This window comes from Bos grunniens, chromosome 17, assembly GCF_055505025.1.
Source record: "Bos grunniens cultivar Pamir isolate PY7600 chromosome 17, Bosgru_T2T1.0, whole genome shotgun sequence".
NCBI lineage: Eukaryota > Metazoa > Chordata > Mammalia > Artiodactyla > Bovidae > Bos > Bos grunniens.
This window is the reverse complement of record NC_141181.1, coordinates 35,028,900-35,052,311: the sequence shown is the minus strand read 5'-3', so window position 1 is coordinate 35,052,311 and position 23,412 is coordinate 35,028,900. Positions and strand designations below refer to the sequence as shown.

General features: G+C 37.5%; 1 protein-coding gene across 27 annotated transcripts in view; it reads left to right on the top strand.

The window, feature by feature from the left end:
• AFG2A (AAA ATPase AFG2A) overlaps nt 1-23,412 on the top strand; it is a 382,680-nt gene that overhangs the window by 12,058 nt on the left and 347,210 nt on the right. For all 27 annotated transcript variants that reach the window (XR_015144365.1, XM_086346833.1, XM_086346832.1 and 24 more), the window contains 5 exons: nt 538-1,179; nt 2,286-2,415; nt 2,674-2,730; nt 3,508-3,631; nt 6,126-6,381. Coding sequence is in view for 26 of the 27 variants with exons in the window: in XM_086346833.1 (XP_086202959.1) it covers nt 538-1,179; nt 2,286-2,415; nt 2,674-2,730; nt 3,508-3,631; nt 6,126-6,381 (1,209 nt within the window). In the remaining variant the exon portion in view is untranslated. The remainder of the gene's footprint in view (nt 1-537; nt 1,180-2,285; nt 2,416-2,673; nt 2,731-3,507; nt 3,632-6,125; nt 6,382-23,412) is intronic.

Sequence of the window (23,412 nt, the reverse complement as noted above, 5' to 3'; positions counted from 1 at the left end):
ATAATACTTTTCTTTGAAATAGGGTAGAGAATATTCTTTCCAATGAATTAATGTCCCTTTGAGATAGGGATGTAGTCTCTCTCCTTCCCCCCACCCACCCCTCAGCATTAACTTCAGCTGCTGTGTAATTGACTGATAGTTGAGCTGTGGAGAGAACATATGACTTAACCTGTGAACAGTTGGTAGAACTGAAACTTTTAACCCTTGAGCTCTGTTCTTTTCAGTGAGGAATGTTGGAGTGTTAGTTTAGGTGTGCCATCTTAGGTTGGTTCATTGCTGAACATGGAATGCCTGGCCATATGGGGATATAGTTGATAGAATCATACATGTATTGAGTGTAGGGGATCTCAGAGAATCATCTTTTCCTTCAGTCTCCAAATAGTGCTGTAATCTTAGGGGAGGAATTTTAGGTCCTCTGTTTTTCATCTTTGATTTAGTCTTTTCAGGCATAATTATGTTAATAGATTAAATTGCTATTCAAACTTTAAATGAATGGAAAATTGTGCTGACATATATATCTAATAAATTGTTTTCCAGATGGCAAGGTGGTTTTACCAGGCAACTTTCTGTATTGTACATTTTATGGACGACCGTGCAAGCTGCAGGTGTTGCGAGTGAAAGGGGCAGATGGCACAATGTTGAGAAGGGCTCAGAATGACTCTGACACTGCTGCCCAGGGAATGGCCTCTGAGCTGTCCAGCAGAGATCCCAGCACCCTGGATATATCCTTACAGCTAAGCCAGTTAGATCTGGAAGTGCCCCAACGGCCGGCATCAAGTAGCACTCCTTACAAACCAGATGACAGAATGATGAATAAAGCTGGTGGCATTTCGTCAGATGGTACACAGAATCCTGGGACTGGCAGTGGACGTGGACTAGAGGAAGTCACAGGGCTCTCGTGTAGTTTTGAGTCTGCCAGGGAAGGAAGTGAGCAACCTGTCAATGAAGAGAGATTGCTAAAGTCACCCAGCGTGGGAGCACAGAGCAACACCGATACCTTTTATTTTATTTCTTCAAAAACAAGAGTCAGTTTTACAAAGAACCGTACAAATTCAAAAGACCAAGCCAATCAATTAAAAGTAACTTATGACATGATAGGTGGCTTAAATAGTCAGCTGAAAGAAATTAGAGAAATTATTGAATTACCTCTCAAACAGCCTGAGCTTTTCAAGAGTTATGGTATGATTTTTTTCAGTGTATTATACCCAGAAATGTTAAACTAGAAAGCAGTTGGCTCATTGCACTTACCTAATAACTGTTCACCTTCTCTTCCTGTTTTTTTTTCCTGATTGGGAGGTGTGGTAGGAGTTGCGAGTTGTTTCGGGAAATGCCTTTTAATTGAGCCTTTTTCTATGCTCCGGATCTAATGCCTAATGCTCTGATGTGGAGCTGATGTAATAATCATAGAAATAAAGTGCATGATAAATGTAAAACACTTGAATCATCCCTAAACCATCCCAGTCTTCCTCCCTACCACTGCACCCCTGGTCAGTGGAGAAATTATTTTCCACAAAACTAGTCCCTGGTTCCAAAAAAGATTGGGGACTGCTGCTTTAGGGTATAATGTGAGTCAGTCATAGTCGTGTCTGTTTTAACTGCATACTTCCACAGTTGTTTGTATTGGATCTGGAATAAGTACCATGCTAGATTAACTGTAATGACTAAAAAAATAAACCAAACATTAAATAGTTTGGGTTTCTTTGTTAGGCAGTGTAGCTGAATGCAGATCTCTTTGTATTGAAACAAGTGCAGGGAGTGACTTGACTTTTAGAAAACTCAGGGCTTCTGAAAGATAATTGCCCAGATCCTCTGCATATATGTGGTGCATACCATGTCTTACTCCACTTTTTTGCTTTTTCCTTTTTCATGAATCTTTATATGTATCAAATGAACCCTTGAATTGACATTTTGCTGGTAATGCTTATATTCTCTGAGATGACTAGTTGGATGAAAACTGGGATTGGTGGCTTCTTTTGGATGTCCTTGTTTGGGTTTTGTTTTCTGGTCATTGGACAATGCTGTGTGGATTGGGGCATGACGATCGTGTGGGTATCCAACCAGTTTTTTACTAACCAGCCTGGCCTGGCTGGGTCTACACAGAGAGAAAAAGTCGGAGATGAGTGTTTAGGCTAGTTGGTGTGTCGGGGCTGGGGTGGGGGGAAGTTCTGACTCTTACTTTAGTTTTGATGAACATAAATTTATTTTATAACGCATGTTTGAAGTCATGTGACAATGCTTACCATAAACCTATTAATGCTGAATCCAGTGTGCTCTACTTCTTCTAGGAATTCCTCCCCCTAGAGGAGTGTTACTCTATGGCCCTCCGGGTACTGGAAAGACAATGATTGCCAGGGCTGTTGCTAATGAAGTTGGTGCCTATGTTTCTGTAATTAATGGCCCTGAAATTATAAGCAAGTAGGTGCATAAATTAAGAGTAAACAATATTATTAGATATACTTCTTAAATGTAGTTTTTAAAAAATGGCTAATCTGTCTGGATGTTTCACACAGAAATGTTAAATTTGCTTTTAATGTGTATAAAATTTAAGTTTAGAAAATAATTTTTTAAAGTAGTTTTAAGTATCCTGAAAATATTTGAAGTCAGATGAACTTTTATAGGCAGAGCTTTAAAAATGATAAGAGTTGGCCCTTAAACGTAATTTATTTCTTACAGATTCTACGGGGAGACGGAAGCAAGATTACGTCAGATATTTGCTGAAGCCACTCTGCGGTATTCTTTATTTTTGGATATTTAGAATTTTTTGGATATAGTCAAGGCTATATTAATGAAAGTAGAGATAGTAGCACTTTATATGAAACATGAAAAAATAGAACAAAAATATAGTTAGCACTGGAAGTAGATTATAAATTTAATGAGGTTCTAATCCAGTTCTATCTAATTTTATTTTAGAAACAATCTTTAGAAATATTGTTTTAGATAAATAAGTTACTAAATTACATAATATAATACCAAAAGGTACAAACTTTCAGTTATAAATCATAGAGATGTAATCTATAGCATGGTGACTATAGTTATATAAAGAATATATATAAACTATCTAAAGGAAATTTAAACAAATAAAGAACAAATAATAAAGAGCATTTCTTACTTTCTATCCCTTGAACTTTAAACCACAAGGAATAGCTTCACTGGCCTCAGTTTCTGAATTGATCAAGAGATAGCAATTTAGGGGGCCTTAGCGGGCAAGCTCTATCTGAGCATTCACTCTCATCTCATGAGCTATACAAGTTCTCAGTATTCTGCTTTTTGTTGAGGGCAGATCTACTAGCATGTGATATTGGTGACTTAATAATTGAGGCGAGAATTAATCTAAGATTTTTCAGCTTCATATTCTGTTGCTTTTGTCTTTGATACTAATTAAATTCTAAATTTGATGCATTGTGTTTCAATCAAAAAAACAATGTCAATGTTTTAATTGAAATGCAGCATATCAAATTTGAAAGCTAGATGTGTACTAGAGAATTCATTTTGCTTGTTTACTTTTAGGCACCCATCAATTATTTTTATTGATGAACTGGATGCACTTTGCCCTAAAAGAGAAGGAGCTCAGAATGAAGTGGAAAAAAGAGTTGTAGCTTCACTCTTAACACTGATGGATGGTATTGGTTCAGTAAGTATAGCACCAGTATTGATTTCTTTAGTAGGGGATATTTTCTTAATAATATGTAGGAGCAAAAACTATCAAGTATGTCTGAGTTTTTTGGGATCTCTAGGGCTGCAGTCCATGGGGTCGCTAAGAGTCGGACACGACTGAGCGACTTCACTTTCACTTTCCACTTTCATGCATTGGAGAAGGAAATGGCAACCAACTCCAGTGTTCTTGCCTGGAGAATCCCAGGGACGGGGGAGCCTGGTGGGCTGCCGTCTATGGGGTCGCACAGAGTCGGACACGACTGAAGTGACGCAGCAGCAGCAGCAGGGTAAAGGAAAAAATATTAGCTCTAAGAATTAGAGGACCAAGACCCATAAAATAATTTTCTCCAGTAATTTCTTAGTAACAGCAAGGACAGTATAACCTGGCAGTGTTTTTCTAGCATATAAAATTATTTACATTGATAAATTTTTTTTTTTTTTAATAAATGGTATTAACCTAAAAACCTGAAGTAAAAATCAGTAAGGAAAATTTAGCAGTTAAACTTAAGGGGAATTTACTAAGAAATTTCATGAGTAAATCTCATATAACTCTTGTAAAAATTAGTTTGGTGGGAGAGCTTTAAGTTTTGCAAGTGAAAGGGCAAAGTGAGAATCATGGGAAAGGTACAACATTTAAAAAAAAAGTTTACTCATGTTACCAAATTCTTTGTATATAGTGCATGCAATCTTATATTAATAAGAACTATGTGCTGATTATGAAAGGAAGATCAGTAGAACTAATAGGGAAGAGAAATGAAGAAAAAATTCAGACTCCTGGCAGGCATTTATCAGAATACACTTCTTACACAAGATTGTAAAGAACTCAGTTTTTAGAATCTTAATATATTAGAGCCTAAAGAAATTTTAGAAATCATGGAGTCCCACATCCTTTTGCACATTAAAAAACTAGAGAGTTGGAGCCTCTTGGTTTTACTGCCTATTGGTAGAAACTGAACATATGAAAATAACAAACTTTTGGTTATTATTTCTGTTACTTGCTTACCTGTGCTACAATTTCAAGAATAACCTAAGAGAAGGGTTGTTGCTTACGGCAGTCTGGATGACCACCTGGTTCTCAGTCTTAGGGAAGAACCTGGGTGTGATTATAATGTCCCAGGTTTGGACCTCCGCTTACAGAGCTTGGGAGGCTTCCCCAGTGGCTCAGTAGGTAATGAATCTGCCTGCAATGCAAGAGACACAGAAGAAAAATCCTGTGTACAGAGGAGCCTGGCAGGCTACAGTCCATGAGGTCACAAAGAGTCAGACACAACTGAGCACACAGCAGGCACACACTACAGAGCTGGAGGAGTCAGTGTTGTTAGTTTATTGGAGAGTTTATTAGTGGGGCTCTGAGGATAGGTCCATAATAACAATACTCTCAAGAGACTGATTCATAAAGTGGGACACCAGTTTGTCCATTTATAAGAGATACAATTGTTAAGCTGACCAAATGCTTTGTTTATAAACAACACTCTTTTCATCCTTAAAAATACATGTGGAGAGCTATGTTATAATTAGTAGTTTTTTGGTAAGTAGAAATCTGATAGAAGGCTCTGTGTTGGAGGATCTTAATTACTATGTCATTGCTATCTCTTTCTCTGCCACTGGGATAGGCCTGCTGTGAACTGATGTTCTTGCCTTTGGGCAGGACTGGGAGCAAGCATGTGACACTAATGTTTTGGCCTGGAAATGTTTAAGGGCCTATATTTTTGTCTTCTAAAGTCATAATTCGTAGATTCATTGTAGTCCATGCATTTTCTGTTGGCACATCCAGTTTAATTGATTAGGTTTAAGTTTTCTTACTTCAAATTACATTTCAGTTAAACTTGTCTCTGTGAGATTGCACTTAGGTCAGGTCATCTGAATAGAATGTTGGATAATTTCTACAGATGGCTTATTGTGATCATATTGTTCCAAGTTTTATCCTCAGGGTAAAAATCCATATGTATTCAAGGGTATCTGATACTTGGGTGTTGGTTATATTGTGTGTGTTTCAGGAATGTGAAGATTTATCAAAACAAAAAAGAAACAGTCCGTATGTATGAAGATTTCTTAGACAGCTGTGTAATAGGGCCTTGTTCTGTTTGAAGCACATGTAGATCATAATTTTAATGACTGTGAGTCATAATCTTAATTTCAAGTGGGGGAAAAGAACAACTTAAAACAGTTAAAACTATATGGTATAGAGTATAAATGTTATATAGATTGTTAGTCCTGAGAATTGTGTAGTTAAGATGCCAGAAGTGGGAGAGACGTCACTTACAATAGATGGAGAGTTAAGTATTGGAAACTTTCTAAGTGAAGGGGTATTTAGACTGAGCTTTGGGAAATGTGGGATGAATGATGAAATTTGAGAAAAAAGGGATAGGACTTTAGCATGAACAGTTAGATCTATCCTTGTCTGTATAACAAGTGCATTTTTTTTTAAATTTCACAAGAATATGTAATATATTTTTATTTTATTTTGTTAGGAAGGAAGCGAAGGACAAGTGTTGGTCCTTGGGGCCACAAATCGCCCTCATGCTTTGGATGCTGCACTCCGAAGACCCGGACGGTTTGATAAAGAGATTGAGATTGGAGTTCCAAATGCTCAAGACAGGCTGGATATCCTCCAGAAACTGCTTCGAAGGGTACCGCATTTACTCACAGAAGCTGAACTGCTACAGCTGGCAAATAGTGCTCATGGATATGTTGGAGCAGACTTGAAAGCCTTGTGTAATGAAGCAGGTGAGAGTGATTGCTATAGTGAGTCTGTACTGATGGATTTAATAACTCTGGTTTATTTACAAGCTGATAATTTATATCTAATTACTTTCCTATTGGAGGCAGCTAATTTTTTTCTAATCATAAAAATATATATGTTTTAAAAAATTCAGGTAATTCAGGAAACTGTAAACAAAACAAAACACTCTGAATCCTTCTTCCTAAAAATAACCACTGTTACATATCTTTCTTCCTAAGTACACAGATACACACAGACACGCACACACATAACTCAATGCATTAATGGCAATATTGATGGTGAAAGTGTTATTGATATTGTTCTATTAGAAAATAGGGAGAAGTGCTTGCTGGAGAATGAAAATTTTTCTTACAGGGCAGCTTTGTATTTGTTGAAGTGCTAAAAAAGTACTTAGTGAAACCTAAGAATTCTATACCTCAAAATAATGTGACAGTGATGTTTCAGTTTGAACCTGTATAAAGGCTGTTATTAATCAGTTGACTCTGACTTTAACCACAGCATAACTGTAGTTGCTTTGGAAGCTCTTAAGACCTTTTTTTTCAGGGTAATTTTAGCCATGGAAAATGTAATCAGATCAGAGCAGTTTTTATAGCCTATTAAAGTATTTGATGGGCTTCCCTGGTGGCTCAGACGGTAAAGCGTCTGCCTGCAATGCGGGAGACCTGGGTTCAATTCCTGGGTCAGGAAGATCCCTTGGAGAAGGAAATGGCAATCCACTCCAGCACTCTTGCCTGGAAAATCCTATGGATGGAGGAGCCTTATAGGCTACAGTCCATGGGGTCGCAAAGATCAGGCAGGTAAGACTTTACTGAAAATGTCGAATAATCTTCTGATTTTGTTGTTCTGAGAGTATTTATTTCTAGAAAAGGCATCTTTCCTAGAAAAGATATCTTTCTTCTAAGACTGGGTGTATACCTCATAGCATTTCTAGTTTGCCAGTAATTTTAGGTTCCTTAAATTTATTTTTTCCTCTAGTATGGACATATGTTTCTAAGTCCTTTTATATTTTGGAGGAATCTTTTTTCATTTGTGGCATTCTGTTCCAGTGTGTGACCTATCCAGTATCTTCATAAGGTGCTTTAAATAAAGTTTAACCCTTGTAGGTCATGAAAGAAATTGAATTCTTGAATTGGGAATTTAGTTTTTTGGCTTTTTTTTTACAGTTTTGGTACAGAAATATGGTAACTTTTATTTGCAAAGCTTTGATTCATAGTTAATCAAATTTACTAGGTTCTGGACTTTTATTAGTCATTTGATCTTTATAATCTGACGTAGGTGTGCAGGGAAACAGTTTTGAGAAGGAAGAATAGAAAAGATATTTGGAAGAGATAATTTGGATATATTAATTCTTTGTAGAAAAAATAAGTTTTAATTCACTCTATTTGGTCACTTTCACAATTTCCATTTTAGAGGACACACAACTAGGGAGGACTATAGGTTATGCAGATGACAAGGTAAATATGAACATTCTGCTGGTACTTTATGGTCTTGGACAGAGTCCCTTTCTGCCTAGTTTCTTGTTCTTCATAGCATTGATGAGTTTGATCATGAAAATGAATTCCCTGCTGATCAAGAAACAGAAATATTAGTGGTTTACTTTGCTTCCTTCATTCCATTAGGTGACAATGAAAAGTCTGTATTACTCTTTAAGCATTACTTTGTACTTGCTTATCTAGGCAAGGATTCATTCTTCAGCATCCTTTTTCAACTTTCTAATAGATTTCATGCATTCTAGAAGGTTCTGGGATTCATGCTGTCTAGAGACATACAATCTGATGAAGGAAAAAGATCTGTAAAGAACTATACAGTGAGATAGAGCTTCCCTGATGGCTCAGCGGTAAAGAATCCTCCTGCCAATGCTAGAGACGTGGGTTGAATCCCTGGGTCTAGTAGATCCCCTGGAGAAGGAAATGGCAACCCCACTCCACTATTCTTGCCATGGACAGAGGAGCCTGGTGGATTGCAGTCCAGGGGGTTGCAGAGTCAGACATGACTTAGTGACTAAACAACAACAACAGTACAGTGAGATACATGCTCAAAACTAGGGAAAAGTGATATGGTAACTCACATACCAGATGTAAATAGGATCATCTACTTTCTAGTCACATACTAGATATAAATAGAAACCCCGCCCCCCGCCCCCCGCCAAGAACTTTAGGAAGATGGCAAGAAAACTTAATTTCTACTGCTGTGTTACATTTAATTGAAAAAGTTGTGAAAGGGTCAGAAGGTAGGGTAGGGAGAGAATGCTTATTTGAAGATATGTACACATAAAAAGGATGTATGTACATGGCATATACAAGCAGTAAATAAATATTAACTGCTGTTAATATGACTTAATGATTTCAAATCATCAGGTATTTAAACTTACCTTCTGTTTCCCCTAATCTAGCAATACATCAGATTTTGAGAACGTAATTTTAAAAATGATTTAGTCTCAGAGCTAAAGTGTCCAGTAGGGAAAATAATGTGGTTTCTGTATACTGTCTTAAATACTAGCCTGTGTTGTATTACATAATGTTGTTCTCTAATTTTATGTAGAGAATAAAGCTTAAGAACAGTGTCCTAGAAGTTTTGCAAGGGATATTCCTAAAGAGGCAGCAGGGTGGGGAGTTATAGTAGAAAATGGATTTTTAGTAGAAAATACCTTTAAGATCAGACTTGTGGTCTTGGGCAAGTTCTTTACCTTATCTGAACCTTAATTTTTTTCCATTTGTAAATTAACGGAGTTATGGTAGATGATATCTAAGTACCCTTGTACATATGACATTCCCCAGATATAAGAGAACAAGAAAGAAATGGAAAAAGAGGGAGGGAGGAAAGATAGGAAGGGTAGAATGAACTTAAATAAGTTTGGGTAATAAATGGGTAATAACCTGGAAATACCCAAGTTACACAGTAAACCTGGCCTGACCTCATGAGCTACTTGCATATACCTGGCCTTTCCATGCTTCAATGTCATCTCTTTTATACTTGTTTGCCTGAATTTAACTGGTTAGTCAGGAATTTTTCCTGCACTGTCCTTAGAAATAATGCTACAAAGCAGACTAATACAGATTGTGAAGTCAACTGCCTTTTCTCATTGAAACAGTTTTATAGTTTCTGACTAAGGATTTGAGTAAATTATACATTTGGTTAATAGTATGACTCAGAAGGGAAGATAAAACAACTCAAACTCTGTATGCATTAAAAATAGTGGAATTATGGTCCAAATGCTATAGAATGGGCATATCTTACTTATCAAGGGCATCCCTAATATGTGCATTGAGCATAGGAAGAAAAAACTTAGCCATATGGTAAATTTGATTATGTATTCTCCTGTGAAGAAGGCTGAGCGCCAAAGAATTGATGCTTTTGAACTGTGGTGTTGGATAAGACTCTTGAGAGTCCCTTGGACAACAAGGAGATCCAACCAGTCCATTCTGAAGGAGATCAGCCCTGGGATTTCTTTGGAAGGAATGATGCTAAAGCTGAAACTCCAGTACTTTGGCCACCTCATGCGAAGAGTTGACTCACTGGCAAAGACTCTGATGCTGGGAGGGATTGGGGGCAGGAGGAGAAGGGGACGACAGAGGATGAGATGTCTGGATGGCATCACTGACTGGATGGACGTGAGTCTGAGTGAACTCCGGGAGTTGGTGATGGACAGGGAGGCCTGGCGTGCTGCGATTCATGGGGTCGCAGAGTCGGACACGACTGAGCGACTAATCTGATCTGATCTGATTCTCCTAGTTCTAAGTAAAAAGAATTGAACATTTAATGTTTCCTCCTAAGTAAATGCAAATTTAGAGAAGTTATTAGGGTAAAAATTGAATGGCTCTTAGTCTTTTTAAATGACTGCCTAGAAAAGTTTGAACTGGTGGCCCTCTCTTTTATTTTACTATAGTAAGTGTCCTTGGACAGGTAGAAGCGGTCACAATTATTACATTGAGCTTAGAATTACAAAGTTAGAATCATGATTTTTTACAAAAAGAATCATGGTAAAATCTTAATATTTAGAGGCAATATTAATGATTTCTAGTACGAAATAGATGCCCAATAAGTATTTGGGAAGTGTATGTGAAAACCAGGAGACATAATGAGACATAGTTACCGCTCTACACCTCTTGTGGAAGTCGCTCAGTCATGTCTGACTCTTTGCGACCCCAGGGACTGTACAGTCTGTGAAATTCTCCAGGCCAGAATACTGGCGTGGGTAGCTGTTCCCTTCTCCAGGGGATCTTCCCAACCCAGGGATGGAATCTAGGTCTCCTGCATTGCAGGCAGAGTCTTTGCCAGCTGAGCCACCAGGGAAGCCCATGGATACTGGTGTGTGGGTAACCTATCCCTTCTCCAGGGGATCTTTCCAACCCAGAAATCAAATTGAGGTCTCCTGCATTGCAGGTGGATTCTTTACCAGCTGAGCCATCAGGGAAGCCCATAATTACTGGAGTGGCTAGCCTGCCCCTTCTCCAGGGATCTTCCCTAAGTTGGGAAGATCAAATTGGCGTCTCCTGCATTGCAGGTGGATTCTTTATCAGACGAGCTATTAGGGAAGCCCCTACTCCTCTTGGTAGGGTAATAAAAACATTTATTAATCTCAGAATTGAGTTCAGTTTTGTCTTTAAACTCCTGGTGAGTTTCGTCTCTTCTTGACCTCTGGCGCCTTCAAAAATCCCTGCTCTATGCTAAAGGAACAACTCCAGGTGATTATTGCTACCATCATAGGTAGCAGTAGACAGACAAGGAAGTGTCTTGTGGTGCTTTAAATGTGTGCTCAGTCGTGTCTGACTCTTGCAGCCCTGTGGACTGTAGTTCTCCAGGCTCCTTTGTCCATGGGATTTTCCAGGCAAGGATACTGGAGTGGGTTGCCATTTCCTCCTCCAGGGGATCTTCCTGACCCAGGGATCAAACCCGCGTCTCTGGTGTCTCCGGAATTGGCAGATGGATTCTTTACCATTGCGTCATCAGGGAAGCCCCCTTAAATAACTACTGCTGTTTTTTGTATAGTTCCAGTCAATTTTGGGTTTCCCACTGACAAGATTTCTCAGGTATAGTTCTGACTGTGGATTTAACTACATCTTGGTTAAAACCAATGCTTTTTAGGAGGCATTTTCATTGTTCACCAGTTGGGTTGTGTTTAAGTGGACAGCTTCAAAATTCCCACTGGCGTGTGTAGGAAGTAAGACACCTTAACCTCCAAATTCGTGAGGACGGAAAATCCAGATCCAGGAGATGTATTCATCGGTAAACAAGTTAATTCTTCCTCTATTATATATTCTCTTCTGCAGAATTCATTCATTTCACATGTTCTCAGTTCCGGACAGATCACTTGGAGTTGAGGTTCTTAAACTTTATCATGCATCAGAATCACTTGGAGAACTTAATAAACTACAGTTTACTAAGATGGCTGGCTGTGCACTTTTCCCAGAATTTCAGTTTCAGTAGGTCTGGGCTGGTGCCTGTGAATTCCTAACATGTTTCAACTGCTGCTGATGCTTTCGGTCTGGGGACCACACTTTGAGAGCCACCGACATAGGTCATTGTTGCTTAAACCTTATCATGCCTTAGGTTGACATACATGCTCCCTTTCCATACTTGATTGAATAAAGAAAGTGGGGAACTAGAATCAGTGTTTGTAATATTTCCCAAGTGATTTGAAGTAGCCAGTCTTGTACTTGCTTGTGAACAAGAATTTGTATTATTAGGCCAGTGTTTCTCCTGTGTTAAACTTGTATATGAGAATTAGTTGAAGAGCTTATTAGGACACAAACCTGGGCTGCATCCTACTGGTTTAATAGGTCCAGGTCAGGTACAAGAATTTGCATTTCTCTCAGGTTACAGCTGATACCAGTGCTGCTATCCCAAGGGCTATACTTTGAGAACCACTGATCAAGGCCCACCCATCTCTCTGATTTTTGGAGTTCCTCTGTAACGGATTTAAATAACTGCATTAAGTTTAGGTTATATAATTTTGACTCTTTGACTGATAGTGTTGAGTTTCTTCCTAGAGTTTTTTTTGTGATAGTGATCTACTGTCCTGAACCACTATGTCATTTCTTCTAGAAGATGAGTATTCAGGTTTGTTTTGCAGGTGTGTATAATGGTTTTGAATAAAACTTTAAAGTGCAAAATAATTCTATTCATAGATTTTTTGATGATGGCCACTCTGACCAGTGTGAGGTGATACCTCATTGTAGTTTTGATGTGCATTTCTCTAATAATTAGTGGTGTTGAGCTGTCTCTCTATGTCTTTGGAGAAATGTCTGTTTAGGTCTTTGACCAATTTTTTGATTGGGTTTTTGGTTTTTGATACTGAACTGCATGAGCTATTCATATATTTTGGAGATTAATCTTTTGTCAGTTGCTTCATTTGCAAATATTTTCTCTCATTTGAGAGTTTTTGTCTTGTTTATGGTTTCCTTTGCTTTTAATTAGGTTCTGTTTATTTTTGTTTTACTCTAGGAGGTGAGTCAAAAAAGATCTTGCTGCTATTTATGTCACAGGGTGTTCTACTTGTTTTCCTCTAAGAAGTTTGTAGTGTCTGGCCTTACATTTTAGGTTTTAATCTGTTTTGACTTTATTTTTGTGTATGGTGTTTGAGAATGTTCTAATTTCATTCTTCTACATGTAGCTGTTCAGCTTTTCCAGCACCACTTGTAGAGGTGTCTTTTTCTTCATTGTGTATTCTTGCCTTGTTCATCACAGATTAGGTGACTGTAGGTGCGTCTGTTTATCTCTGGGCTTTCTATCCTCTTCCATTGATCTATATTCCTGGGTATATACCCAGAGAAAACCATAATTCAAAAGATACATGCATCCTAATGTTCATTGCAGCACTATTTACAATAGCCAGGACATGGAAACAGCCAGAAGTCCATCAAAAGAGAATGGATAAAAAGATACAGTACATATATACAATGGAATATTACTCAGCCATAAAAAGGAATGAAACTGTGCCTTTTGCGGAGACATGGATGGACCTAGAGCCTGTCATATAGAGTGAAGTCAATCAGAAAGAGAAAGACAAATATCCTGTAATTTCACTTATATGTGGAGTCTAGAACAGTAATACAGATGAACTTATCTGCAAAGCAGAAATAGAGACACAGATGTAGAGAAACAAATGTGTGCATAACAAGAGGGGAGAGGAGGTGGAATGAATCAGAAAATTGAGATTGACATGTATAGACTACTATGTATAAAACAGATAACTAATGAGAACCTGCTGTATATCACAGGGAACTCTACTGAATTCTCTTCAGTGATCTAAATGGGAAGGAAATAACAAAAAAGAGGGGATATATGTATACATATAGCTGATTCAGTTTGTTCTACGGCAGAAACTAAAACAACATTGTAAAGCGGCTGTACTCCAATACAAATTAATTTAAAGTAACAGGTAAAATGAAAATAATTCTGAAAGCTAGAAAGCCACAATTAAGGAAATAATTGAGGGTTAACAATGAAGAATACAAAGAAGAATATAGACGTGTTTTTCCTAGAACATCTGCTTGTTTATGCCTTTCGGACATACATGTTCTTTGCGTTTTTTGTGTGTTGGCTGCCTGATGGTTTTCCTTTTTTCTGAGCTGGCCTCTTAGTTGGGGAAACTCTGCTGTTTTTAACAAAAGTGATGCATGGGTATCTAGTCATTGCATACATTGAAGTGATTCAGAATTAATAAAACTGAAGTGAACTATGTTCCTGATTGCTTTGGTAATCATAAGGTTATTATTTGTGGTTTATTAATACAAAAGGTCAAAATCCTTGTAGTATATATGTTTGTGCATGGTTTTCCAGAGGACAGAAGATTTGCAGTCTGTTCCAGAGTTTGTGAGAGTGATACTGCATCTTTTGCAGTGTGTATACTCTCAGCTTTTCTGCTCTTCTATTCTAGTGTTATTGAATATTATCCATATTTTTAAACTGTGTCTGTAATGAATAAGAAAGTTGGAAATACTACTGTAGTGTTGCTTTCAACACTTGTATCTTGTTTTATCTGAGCAGATACAGTGTTTGATGTTGAATGCTGGGTGTGAAACTGATTTTCAAATGTTATATTTTCCGTATAATTAATTTTTGAGCTAGAGTGTGGTTTGATAAGTGGTGACTTGTCCAAAAGCCTAATGTTTTGTAGTTCACCTTTTTAAGCAAAGAGCAGCTGCATTTTGAAACGTTTTATCTCAAGCAGACAAGCTGTTTTAAAAGCTCAACTCTGACACATCTTGACATTTAATGTCTATGTTTGTATCTGTCCTGGGATTAGGCTGCCTTTCTAATTAATTAGTTGCATAGCCTTTTATTAATTCCCTCAAAATTTATAATATTTTAAATTAACAGCATAGATAAGCATACCATGCTTTTTTAGAAAACATGAGATGTTAATTATGCAGCAGAGACATGAATTATATAAACTCTGTTGAATGTTAGAGGATGCTTAGCAACAGTGTTTTCCAAATGCAGGGATTTATTATAAACTTATCCTTCTAAGGCTGTCTGTGCCATTTCAGGAGAGTGAATATAAATAGAGCTTGATTTCTTCAAGAAATGGACTCAGTCATTTTGTTTACAGTGGAAGGAAGCATTCGCTTCACATCTCTAAGAATTTATCTTTAGCATCCTTGTTGATTACACATCATTTCAACATATTCATACCAAATGCTTGGGCCTTGATAAGATACCATCACAGAACAGGAAGAGCTAAAACTCTTATTTAAACAATGGTTTTGTCATTATTACACTTACGTAGGTCTAGTAAAAATACTGAATCTAAATTACTATAACATAACTTTTTTTTGAAATGGAAAATTTTATCTGTCTTGTGGTGGAGTTCTGAGATATTTATAGCTGTTAATCCTCCCACCCTTCACTAGCTTGTTTTAATAGGAATTTATGGAGGATCTTCTCCATCCAGTCCAGCTCTTAAGAAAGGTTCTTTTTCTAACATTTTCCACCATTTTTTTGAATTCTGCTAATGTAATTTTCTAAGTTAGAATTAAAATATTGATACTGTAAAAATTCTGTATTTTTAAATAAATTGCAGGGAAATAGTGGGGCTTCAAGGAAAGCCATGGTAAGCTCTAGTTTCAAATACTAACACTACCTCCTATCAGCTGAGTCATTGAGCAAGCCATTAACCTCTTGAACTGTTCTCTCACCTGCTAAATAGGGATAACATTTTTCTAAAGAGTTCTTACAAGGTTTAGAAGTATAGCCTGACAGCAGTGTTCGTGGTTTATAGAGGCTCTTGGTAGGTGTCACTTTCTGTTTTTGGAAAAAAAATGTTTTGTGTGTATTTATGCATTTCTCTGGTAGATGTTTATTTGAATTTTGACAGTATTCTTGATTTTATGAAGTATTTGTTACTCTAGTACAAGAAATCTCAGGGAAATATAGCACATTCCATTCTCTTCTAGAGTACTGATTTTTACTGAATCTGGATCAGTTAAAGTCTTGCCCATCAATAGAAATATGCAGACTAGACTTAGATATGGCTTTTGGGGGTGGGGAGGGGTGCCTCCCTGACAGATGTTCTTGCTGAATGTGAGAGCTCTCCTGTCAAACACAATCAGAGTCACAATCTCTTCCCTCCCATCCCCACTTTGTCTCACAAGTGAGTCCACTGTAGGCCTGCGGTAGAGCAAAAAAATAAAATTGATGTATGAATCACGATTGTCACTCTAATTAGCATTTTATAAGGGAGCCTATCTTTACTTATTACTGTAACTGGATAAATAGGCAGTAATTATGTGGTATAATATTTCATATTGCATTGAATTTTCCCCTCTGGTTTATAACTCTGAAATATAGTGATAGTTATATTTGTGATGTTGGAATTTTTCCTACTGCATAAATATTATGGATATTATATAAGAAGTGGAATTTTTTTTGGTCAGTGATTTGGGTATCTTAGTATTACGTTTGCTGTTCATTTGAAATGACTGGAGTTGAATGGTTTGTTTTAGGAAAACAGGTGGTAGTTTAAATTCTGGTTAAGCTCTAAGTGATATATACCATTTACTTCACTAATGGAAAATTTTCTGAGTTGCCTTGCCAAGGCTATAAAAGTAGAAAACTTGAGGAAAGGTTTTCTTTCTAATTAAAACAATTGCGAAAATAAAATCAGTCTTTCTAAATGGAAGTTATTTCTAAGAGTTATTCTTGACTGCTTTTTTTGTTACTCTTTATCAAACCCAGTTAGCTCTTTTTCAAGATTTATTCAGAGTTTCAACTTTAAAAGATTTTTTTAAACATCATAACTGTTTTGATTACTCTTGTCTGGACTGTAGAGATTTTTCTTCCTGCCCACTCTGTCCTCCACACTCTGTCCTCCACCTTCTATCACTTTTTATTCTTCACATTGTCTTAGCTTCAGGACTTTAAATTGCAGGTTTTGGAGTTGAGAGTTTTGGTTGGATACGTGGGTCAGCAAGTTCTTAACAGTTAGATGATGACTGAAGCCATTGAAATGAATGAAATCACTTAGAATGAGCAAAGTTTATTCATTCATTCATTTCTTGAGTCAGGCACTGCACTGGGTGCCGAGGCTACCTCAGCAAGTAAGAGAGAATTGGACTCTCCTCATAGAGCTCACTGGAGAAGGCAGTGGCACCCCACTTCAGTACTCTTGCCTGGAAAATCCCATGGACGGAGGAGCCTGGTGGGCTGCAGTCCATGGGGTCGTGAAGAGTCAGACACGACTGAGCAACTTCACTTGCACTTTTCACTTTCATGTATTGGAGAAGGGCATGGCAACCCACTCCAGTGTTCTTGCCTGGAGAATCCCAGGGACAGGGGAGCCTGGTGGGCTGCCATCTATGGGGTCGCACAGAGTCGGACGGACACGACTGAAGCAACTTAGCAGCAGCAGCAGCATAGAGCTCAGGGTGCACAGGGAAGTGCAGCAGTGTAACAGGTGAGATTATAATACATTTGTGTTGTATTTGTGAATGATCAGGGGGTTTTAACATGCTAATGAAGAAAGAAGGGATCCTGGGGACAGATCACCACTCAGAGGTTGAATTGTTGGGAAAAGTGGTAGGAGACTGAAGAATGGCAAGAGAGGGGGAAGAGAACCCAAAAAAGTGGTGACTAAAATGAGGGTAGATTCCAGGGAGAAAGTAATTAGAAATAATATATTATTAGTTACCACCAGTTGAGTATTTAGTGTGTCAGCCATTGTTTGAAGTGCCTTAACACTTGTTAATAATTTCTTACAGCATCCTTTATATGTTTATCTTCATTGTATAGGTGAAGAAACTTAGTTCAGAAATTTAGTTACAGAACTTCACCAAGATCACCCAGGAAGTAAATAGTGAAGCCAGCAGCAGTATAGAGACCACAGGGATATCAAGTGCTTAGTACCTGGAATGTCATGAGGTCCTTAGAAGAGAGTGGGGTCCTGTGGCTCGCTACTAGATTGCAATAAATTGAGGGGTGATTGAAAGTTGAGGGAAAAGGGACAGTGATTGGGAATTTTTTTTCAGTTTTAATGGTGTGTTATTTAGAGTTTTTGTACCTTCCAAAAAAGAGATAAATATAGCTGGGTTGCCCGCCCTTTCTGCCCCCTTTTCTCAAGTCACAGTCAGACCTGGCTCTATCCCTTCATTATTTTCTTAAGTTCCTCTCTTCCATGGGCCTTGCCCTAGTCCACCAAGCCATAGATCTTCAGCCTTTGTTGGCATACAAACTGTGCTCTAATCAATTGTCCTTTTTTAAAAAACTCTACATTTTAATAGGGTCGGTAAGCCAGGTGAGTAAATAATTTGACATCGAGAATTTGAAACTAAAAGCTGTATTTTTAGGAAAGTTTGTTAAAACCTGGGACTGGTGAAGTGAATTAATTCTGATGTTTTATGTAAAACTAGAAGACTTTATCCAGAATCATTTAGTACATTCCCTAATTTCACAGATGAGGACAGACTATGTGACCAGTCAAAGCTCAAGCAGTTAGTGAAGTCTTGGCCCATAATTTGGGTCTTGAGACCAGGGTGCTTTTCATAGTGCCATTATTTTAAGAGCAACTTTTAAAAGTGATAGGGGATTCAGAATAGACTTGGCTTCTGCAATCAGTTTAAGTTATATCAATCATTTGTAATATAAATAACACAAGAACCACAGTACCCTCTTTGAGAGTATTCTGTTTAACTTCTTTTCTATGAATAAGAAGTGAGAAATGGAACTCTCCCAGTGATATATCGAGTGATACTTACCACCTTGTCTATATTTAATACTGAGTTGAGGGAGAATAAATACTCCAGATAAAACGTTTACTGGAGCTCTACTATTTTGAGGAAAGTTTATTTTAAAAAAAGAGACTTAATATTTTGTTACAGTTGCTCTCAGACTTCATATTCCTGAGTATACTACTCAGAAGTTTTACACATGACTTTTAAAATTCAAATCTGAGATCCAGATGCCTGTGTTTCATGTTGCTTCTTTATATAATTGTCTGTAGGGTAGACAGTAATTCTAAAAAACATTATTACTCCTGTGATCAATTTAGTTTTCAAGAAGGAACTTAATTGCAGTCTCAAAAAATAACATTATTATTTAGCAAGCATAAATTGTAAAATTGTAGGATGCCATATGCTCGGCACAAGATGTTTGTTGATTGAATATGGAGCATATGGTTTTGAAGAGCATGAATTTAGAGTAATTACTCTTGTCCAGAACTGATTATATCTGGAGAGTGATGTGGGTCTTACAGAGAACATGTCATATTACTGGAAAGAATGTGTTGGCATTAGGCTTGCTTGGGGCATTTTGCCTTTTTTCCTCTTCCTTGCATCTTGTTTTCCATTTCAAAACTTTTGAGATCATTAGAACATAAAATAATGAAAACAAAATGACACATTTAATTATCTACACCTGTTTTTTGTTTCAAAGTTGTGTTTCTTAAGAACATAGAAGTATTGCTTCTGTTTTTGTTTATATTTTTAAAATCAACTAAACTTAGTAAGGAAAGGAATTGTCATAGATTGCTTGCCCTAAGCTATATTCCTTGATGATGTACATGTGTCCATTTGCTCCCGTAGTTAATTATTTACTTCCAGTTTATAAAAATATATGTATTTTTCAAATTTTAATTACTTAGCATAGATTTGAGTATGGCTTCCTTAAGAATGGTGATGTCTAATAATTGAAGCTTAGCATCATAGAATTTTAAAGATAAAAAAATAATTTAGAGAAAATATATTTTTTTCTTTCCATGTAATAAATGAGATAACTGATGGCCAGAGGAACAAAGTTTTATATGTAAAGTGACACCTGAGCTGGTGACAGATCTAGGACCATGGAAGACTGGTTGCAATAATATGATAGCTTCAGAAATTTTTAATTTTTCAAACTCTGATATACACTTAACATATAATTCATATAAATTCTGTTTCAACTTTATATTGTTTTCAAGAATAGCATTTGTATAAAATACAGTACCTTTATATAGAGTATAGAAACATTGAACTTCATATTGAGAAAGAATCTGAAGGCCTATGGCTAGAATTTCCAGTATCCCCTGTTAGGTTTTGCAGATCTATAATCCATCTTTCAATTTTCCTTTTCTGACAGTCTGCCCTTTATTTTCTCACATATCTGCAAATGAACAGAGTTGGATTTAGGTTTATTTAGAACATGTTTTTTCTTTCTAAGAATGAACTCTATAAGGACAGAGATTTTGTCTTTTATTGTTCTTCAGGGCCATGTAATCTCTAAAGCGTTATGCTCATTCTTGTCCCTAGGCCTTCATATATGCTATCATCTGAATACTCCACTGCCTCTTTGGCCTCAATTCCCATATTATCAGTTTTTCATCAGTTCATTTTTCAGGTCTAATTACTTGAGCTTGTACACAGTTTTAGTCTCTCTTCATTTGTGAAATTAAAGAATTTACTGAATGATTTCTGTGAGAATTACCTAACTCTAAACTGTCACTAATGCTGCTAAGCTGAGTTAGATGTCCCTGACATGTTTTTGTGCTACTTTGTTCTATGTCATTGTACTTGGCACGGCATATAATAATAACAACTTCTTTTAATATGTCTTCTTTATTAGACTGTTAGCACTGTGAAAGGTTTATCTACCTTCTTGCGCTTTTGTATTATTGCGTGAAAGAGCTCAGTACATTGCTGGGTAAGTTAAATATGCCTAGGAGTTTCTCAGTGAATATTTTGAAAATATAAGTAGGGTTAATATTGAAAAAGAACACTGTGAAAGAGTAACTTGTAGTCAATGGCTATATCTTCTCAGTGGCTTCATGACATAATATTTTATGATTTGTTTTGCTTTAATATGAATAGTACTGAATTGGCAAGTAATACAGGTCCAGAATAGAGATTCGCTCATTGAGAACTGTTCTTTAAAAATACTTGCAGATTAATTAACATAGGGAATGCTCTCGTCTCTCAAGTCCAGTTCTTTTCTCCCTTTTTTGTAGTGTCTTTATTTATAATTTTTTTCCCTTTAACTTTACTTTTTTAAGTATTCTATTTTTTAATAAACTTCTTCCTGAAATATATATAGAAAAATGAATAAACTGTAAGATCTATGCATTTTCCAAAGTGAATGCATGTATGTAATCACATGAGTGTATTTATATAGGTAATTGGATATAAAGCATTATTAGTACCCTAGAACTTATATCAAATTTTCTCCCATTTACTACTCCTCACTTCAATCCAAAAGGCTTCTAACACCATAGATTAGTTCAGCGTGATTTGTGCTATCTTCTTTCACTCATTATGGTTTGAGAGCTTCATCATTTTATTCTGTGTATCATTAGTTCATTTTTATTGCTATATTTTATTGTATAAGTATTGTGAATAATTATGCCATCAATATTCATGCACATAGTTTTTTGGTGCGCAAATGTACAGATTTCTAGTTGCATTATATCTAGGGTGAAATTACTGGGATATGGAATATGTGTATGTTCTTGTTAGTAAATGCTGTCAAAACTTTTCTGTAGTGATTGCATCAATTTACTCTTCCACTAGTAATGTGTGAAAATTCTAGTTTCTTCTCATTCTTGCCAGCATTTGGTGGTTTTTTTAACAGAATTTCATTGTGATTTTATTTCTTTGATGCTGTGTTGAACACTTTTTGATATATGTATTGTCCATTTAGATATCCTCTGTTGTGACATGCCTACTGCTGTGCTGTGCTTGTTGCTCAGTCATGTCTGACTCTTTGTCACCCCATGGACTGTAGCCCTCCAGGCTCCTCTGTCCATGGGGATTCTCCAGGCTAGAATACTGGAGTAGGTTGCCATGCTCTCTTCTAGGGGATCTTCCCAAGCCAGGGATCAAACCCAGGCCTCGCACATTGCAGGCGAATTCTTTACTGACTGAGCCACCAAGGAAACCCTGAAGTGGGTAGCATATCCCTTCTGCAGGGGATCTTCTTGACCCAGGAATCAAGCTGGGGTCTTCGGCATTGCAGGTGGATTCTGTACCAGCTGAGCTACCAGGGAAGCCCGTGACGTGCCTGTCAAATATCTATTCAATTTTTCTATGCTGTTGCTTTTAAAGAAATAATTCCTCTGTTTATAGTGTCTTTGAGGAATAGAAGTTTGTAACCATATCCATTTATTTTGGATATTATTATTCATTGTGTTCTTTGCCTCTGTTGTTTTCATTATATTTTATCTCTGTTAAAATTTTCACTATTCCTCCATTCTGTTCCTGAGTTCATTGAGCATCTTTATGATTATTACCTAACTCCCTATTGAGTAGATTGCTTATCTCCCCTTTGTTTAGTCCTGTTTCTGAGGTTTTGTCTTATTCCTTTGTTTGGAACATACTCCTCTGTTTCCTCATTTTGCATATTTTGCTGTTTTTGTTTTGTTTTTCCTGTGTGTCAGTACAGTTGACAATACAGGTCAATTGTATTGAGTGATTTTGGAGAAGTGGCCTTTTGTAGGTGACGTTCTCTGGGGCCCAGCAGCATACTCCCCTATAGTTACTAGAGCTATTAATACATGCTTTAGGGTGTGACCCCTATGTGGGCTGCACAGGTCCCCCTATTTTGGTGAGGCCGACTGCTCCTGGTACACTAGGAGACAGAGCTGTCCCCAGATCAGTTGCCAGCCAGTCCCTCTCTCATACTCAGCCAGAGTAGCTGCTGGCCTGCTGGTATGTGCAGTTGGGTTCTAAACTGGCTAGCTATGAAGCTCAGAATATTCTGGGACTGGAGATGGTCTGCTCACAGGCAGGGCAGGATCCTGGTGTGACTGGGCGTCCCAGGAGGATAGGGTCTGGTGCTGGCCCACTAGTGGGTGGTAAGTCCCTGGCACTAATATGCTAGAGGAAGGACTCCACAGTAGTGCTGGCAAGCACCACTGTCCTCATGATAAAATGAGCTCCTAAAAAATGACTGCTGCCAGCATCTGTGTTTCCAGCAGAAATTCCATTTGCCTTCCACCTTTCTAGAAGGTTCTCCAAGATTAGCAAGTAGATCTGACTCAGGCTCATTTGAAATTACTGCCTTTGTACTGGACCCATACCTAACCCTTTTAAGAGCAGAGTCTCTGTTTTGTACAACCCTCTGACTCTACTGTAGAGAAGCCCAGCTGGCCAGATGTTCTTGGGGCTTGTCTTCCCTTCTCAGTTAGTGCAGGATCCCCAGGCTGGGGAGCCTGGTGTGGGGCTTGGGCATCTCACACCTTGGGGAGAATTTTGTAACTATGATGATTCTTCTGTTTATGGGTCACCCTCCTAGGTGTATGGGTATTAACTATGTTGCATCTCTGTCCCTCCTACTGCCTCATAGTTCCTTCTTTTTATCTTTAGTTGTAGAAATCTTTTCTGTTAGTCCTCAGGTTGTCCTCATAGATAGTTGCTTTGTAAATAGATGTAATTTGGGTATCCTTGTGAGAGGAGAGGAGTCAGAGTCACCCTATTCTGCCGTCCTTGTGACACCCTCCCTAAACTCTAGGCTGCTTTATTCTTTTGCCTTTTCTGTCTCCTCTGGGAATTACTAATTTTCCCTTGCTATCCTCGTAGATGTGAAGTTTTTCCCCAGCTCTATGTTCTGTA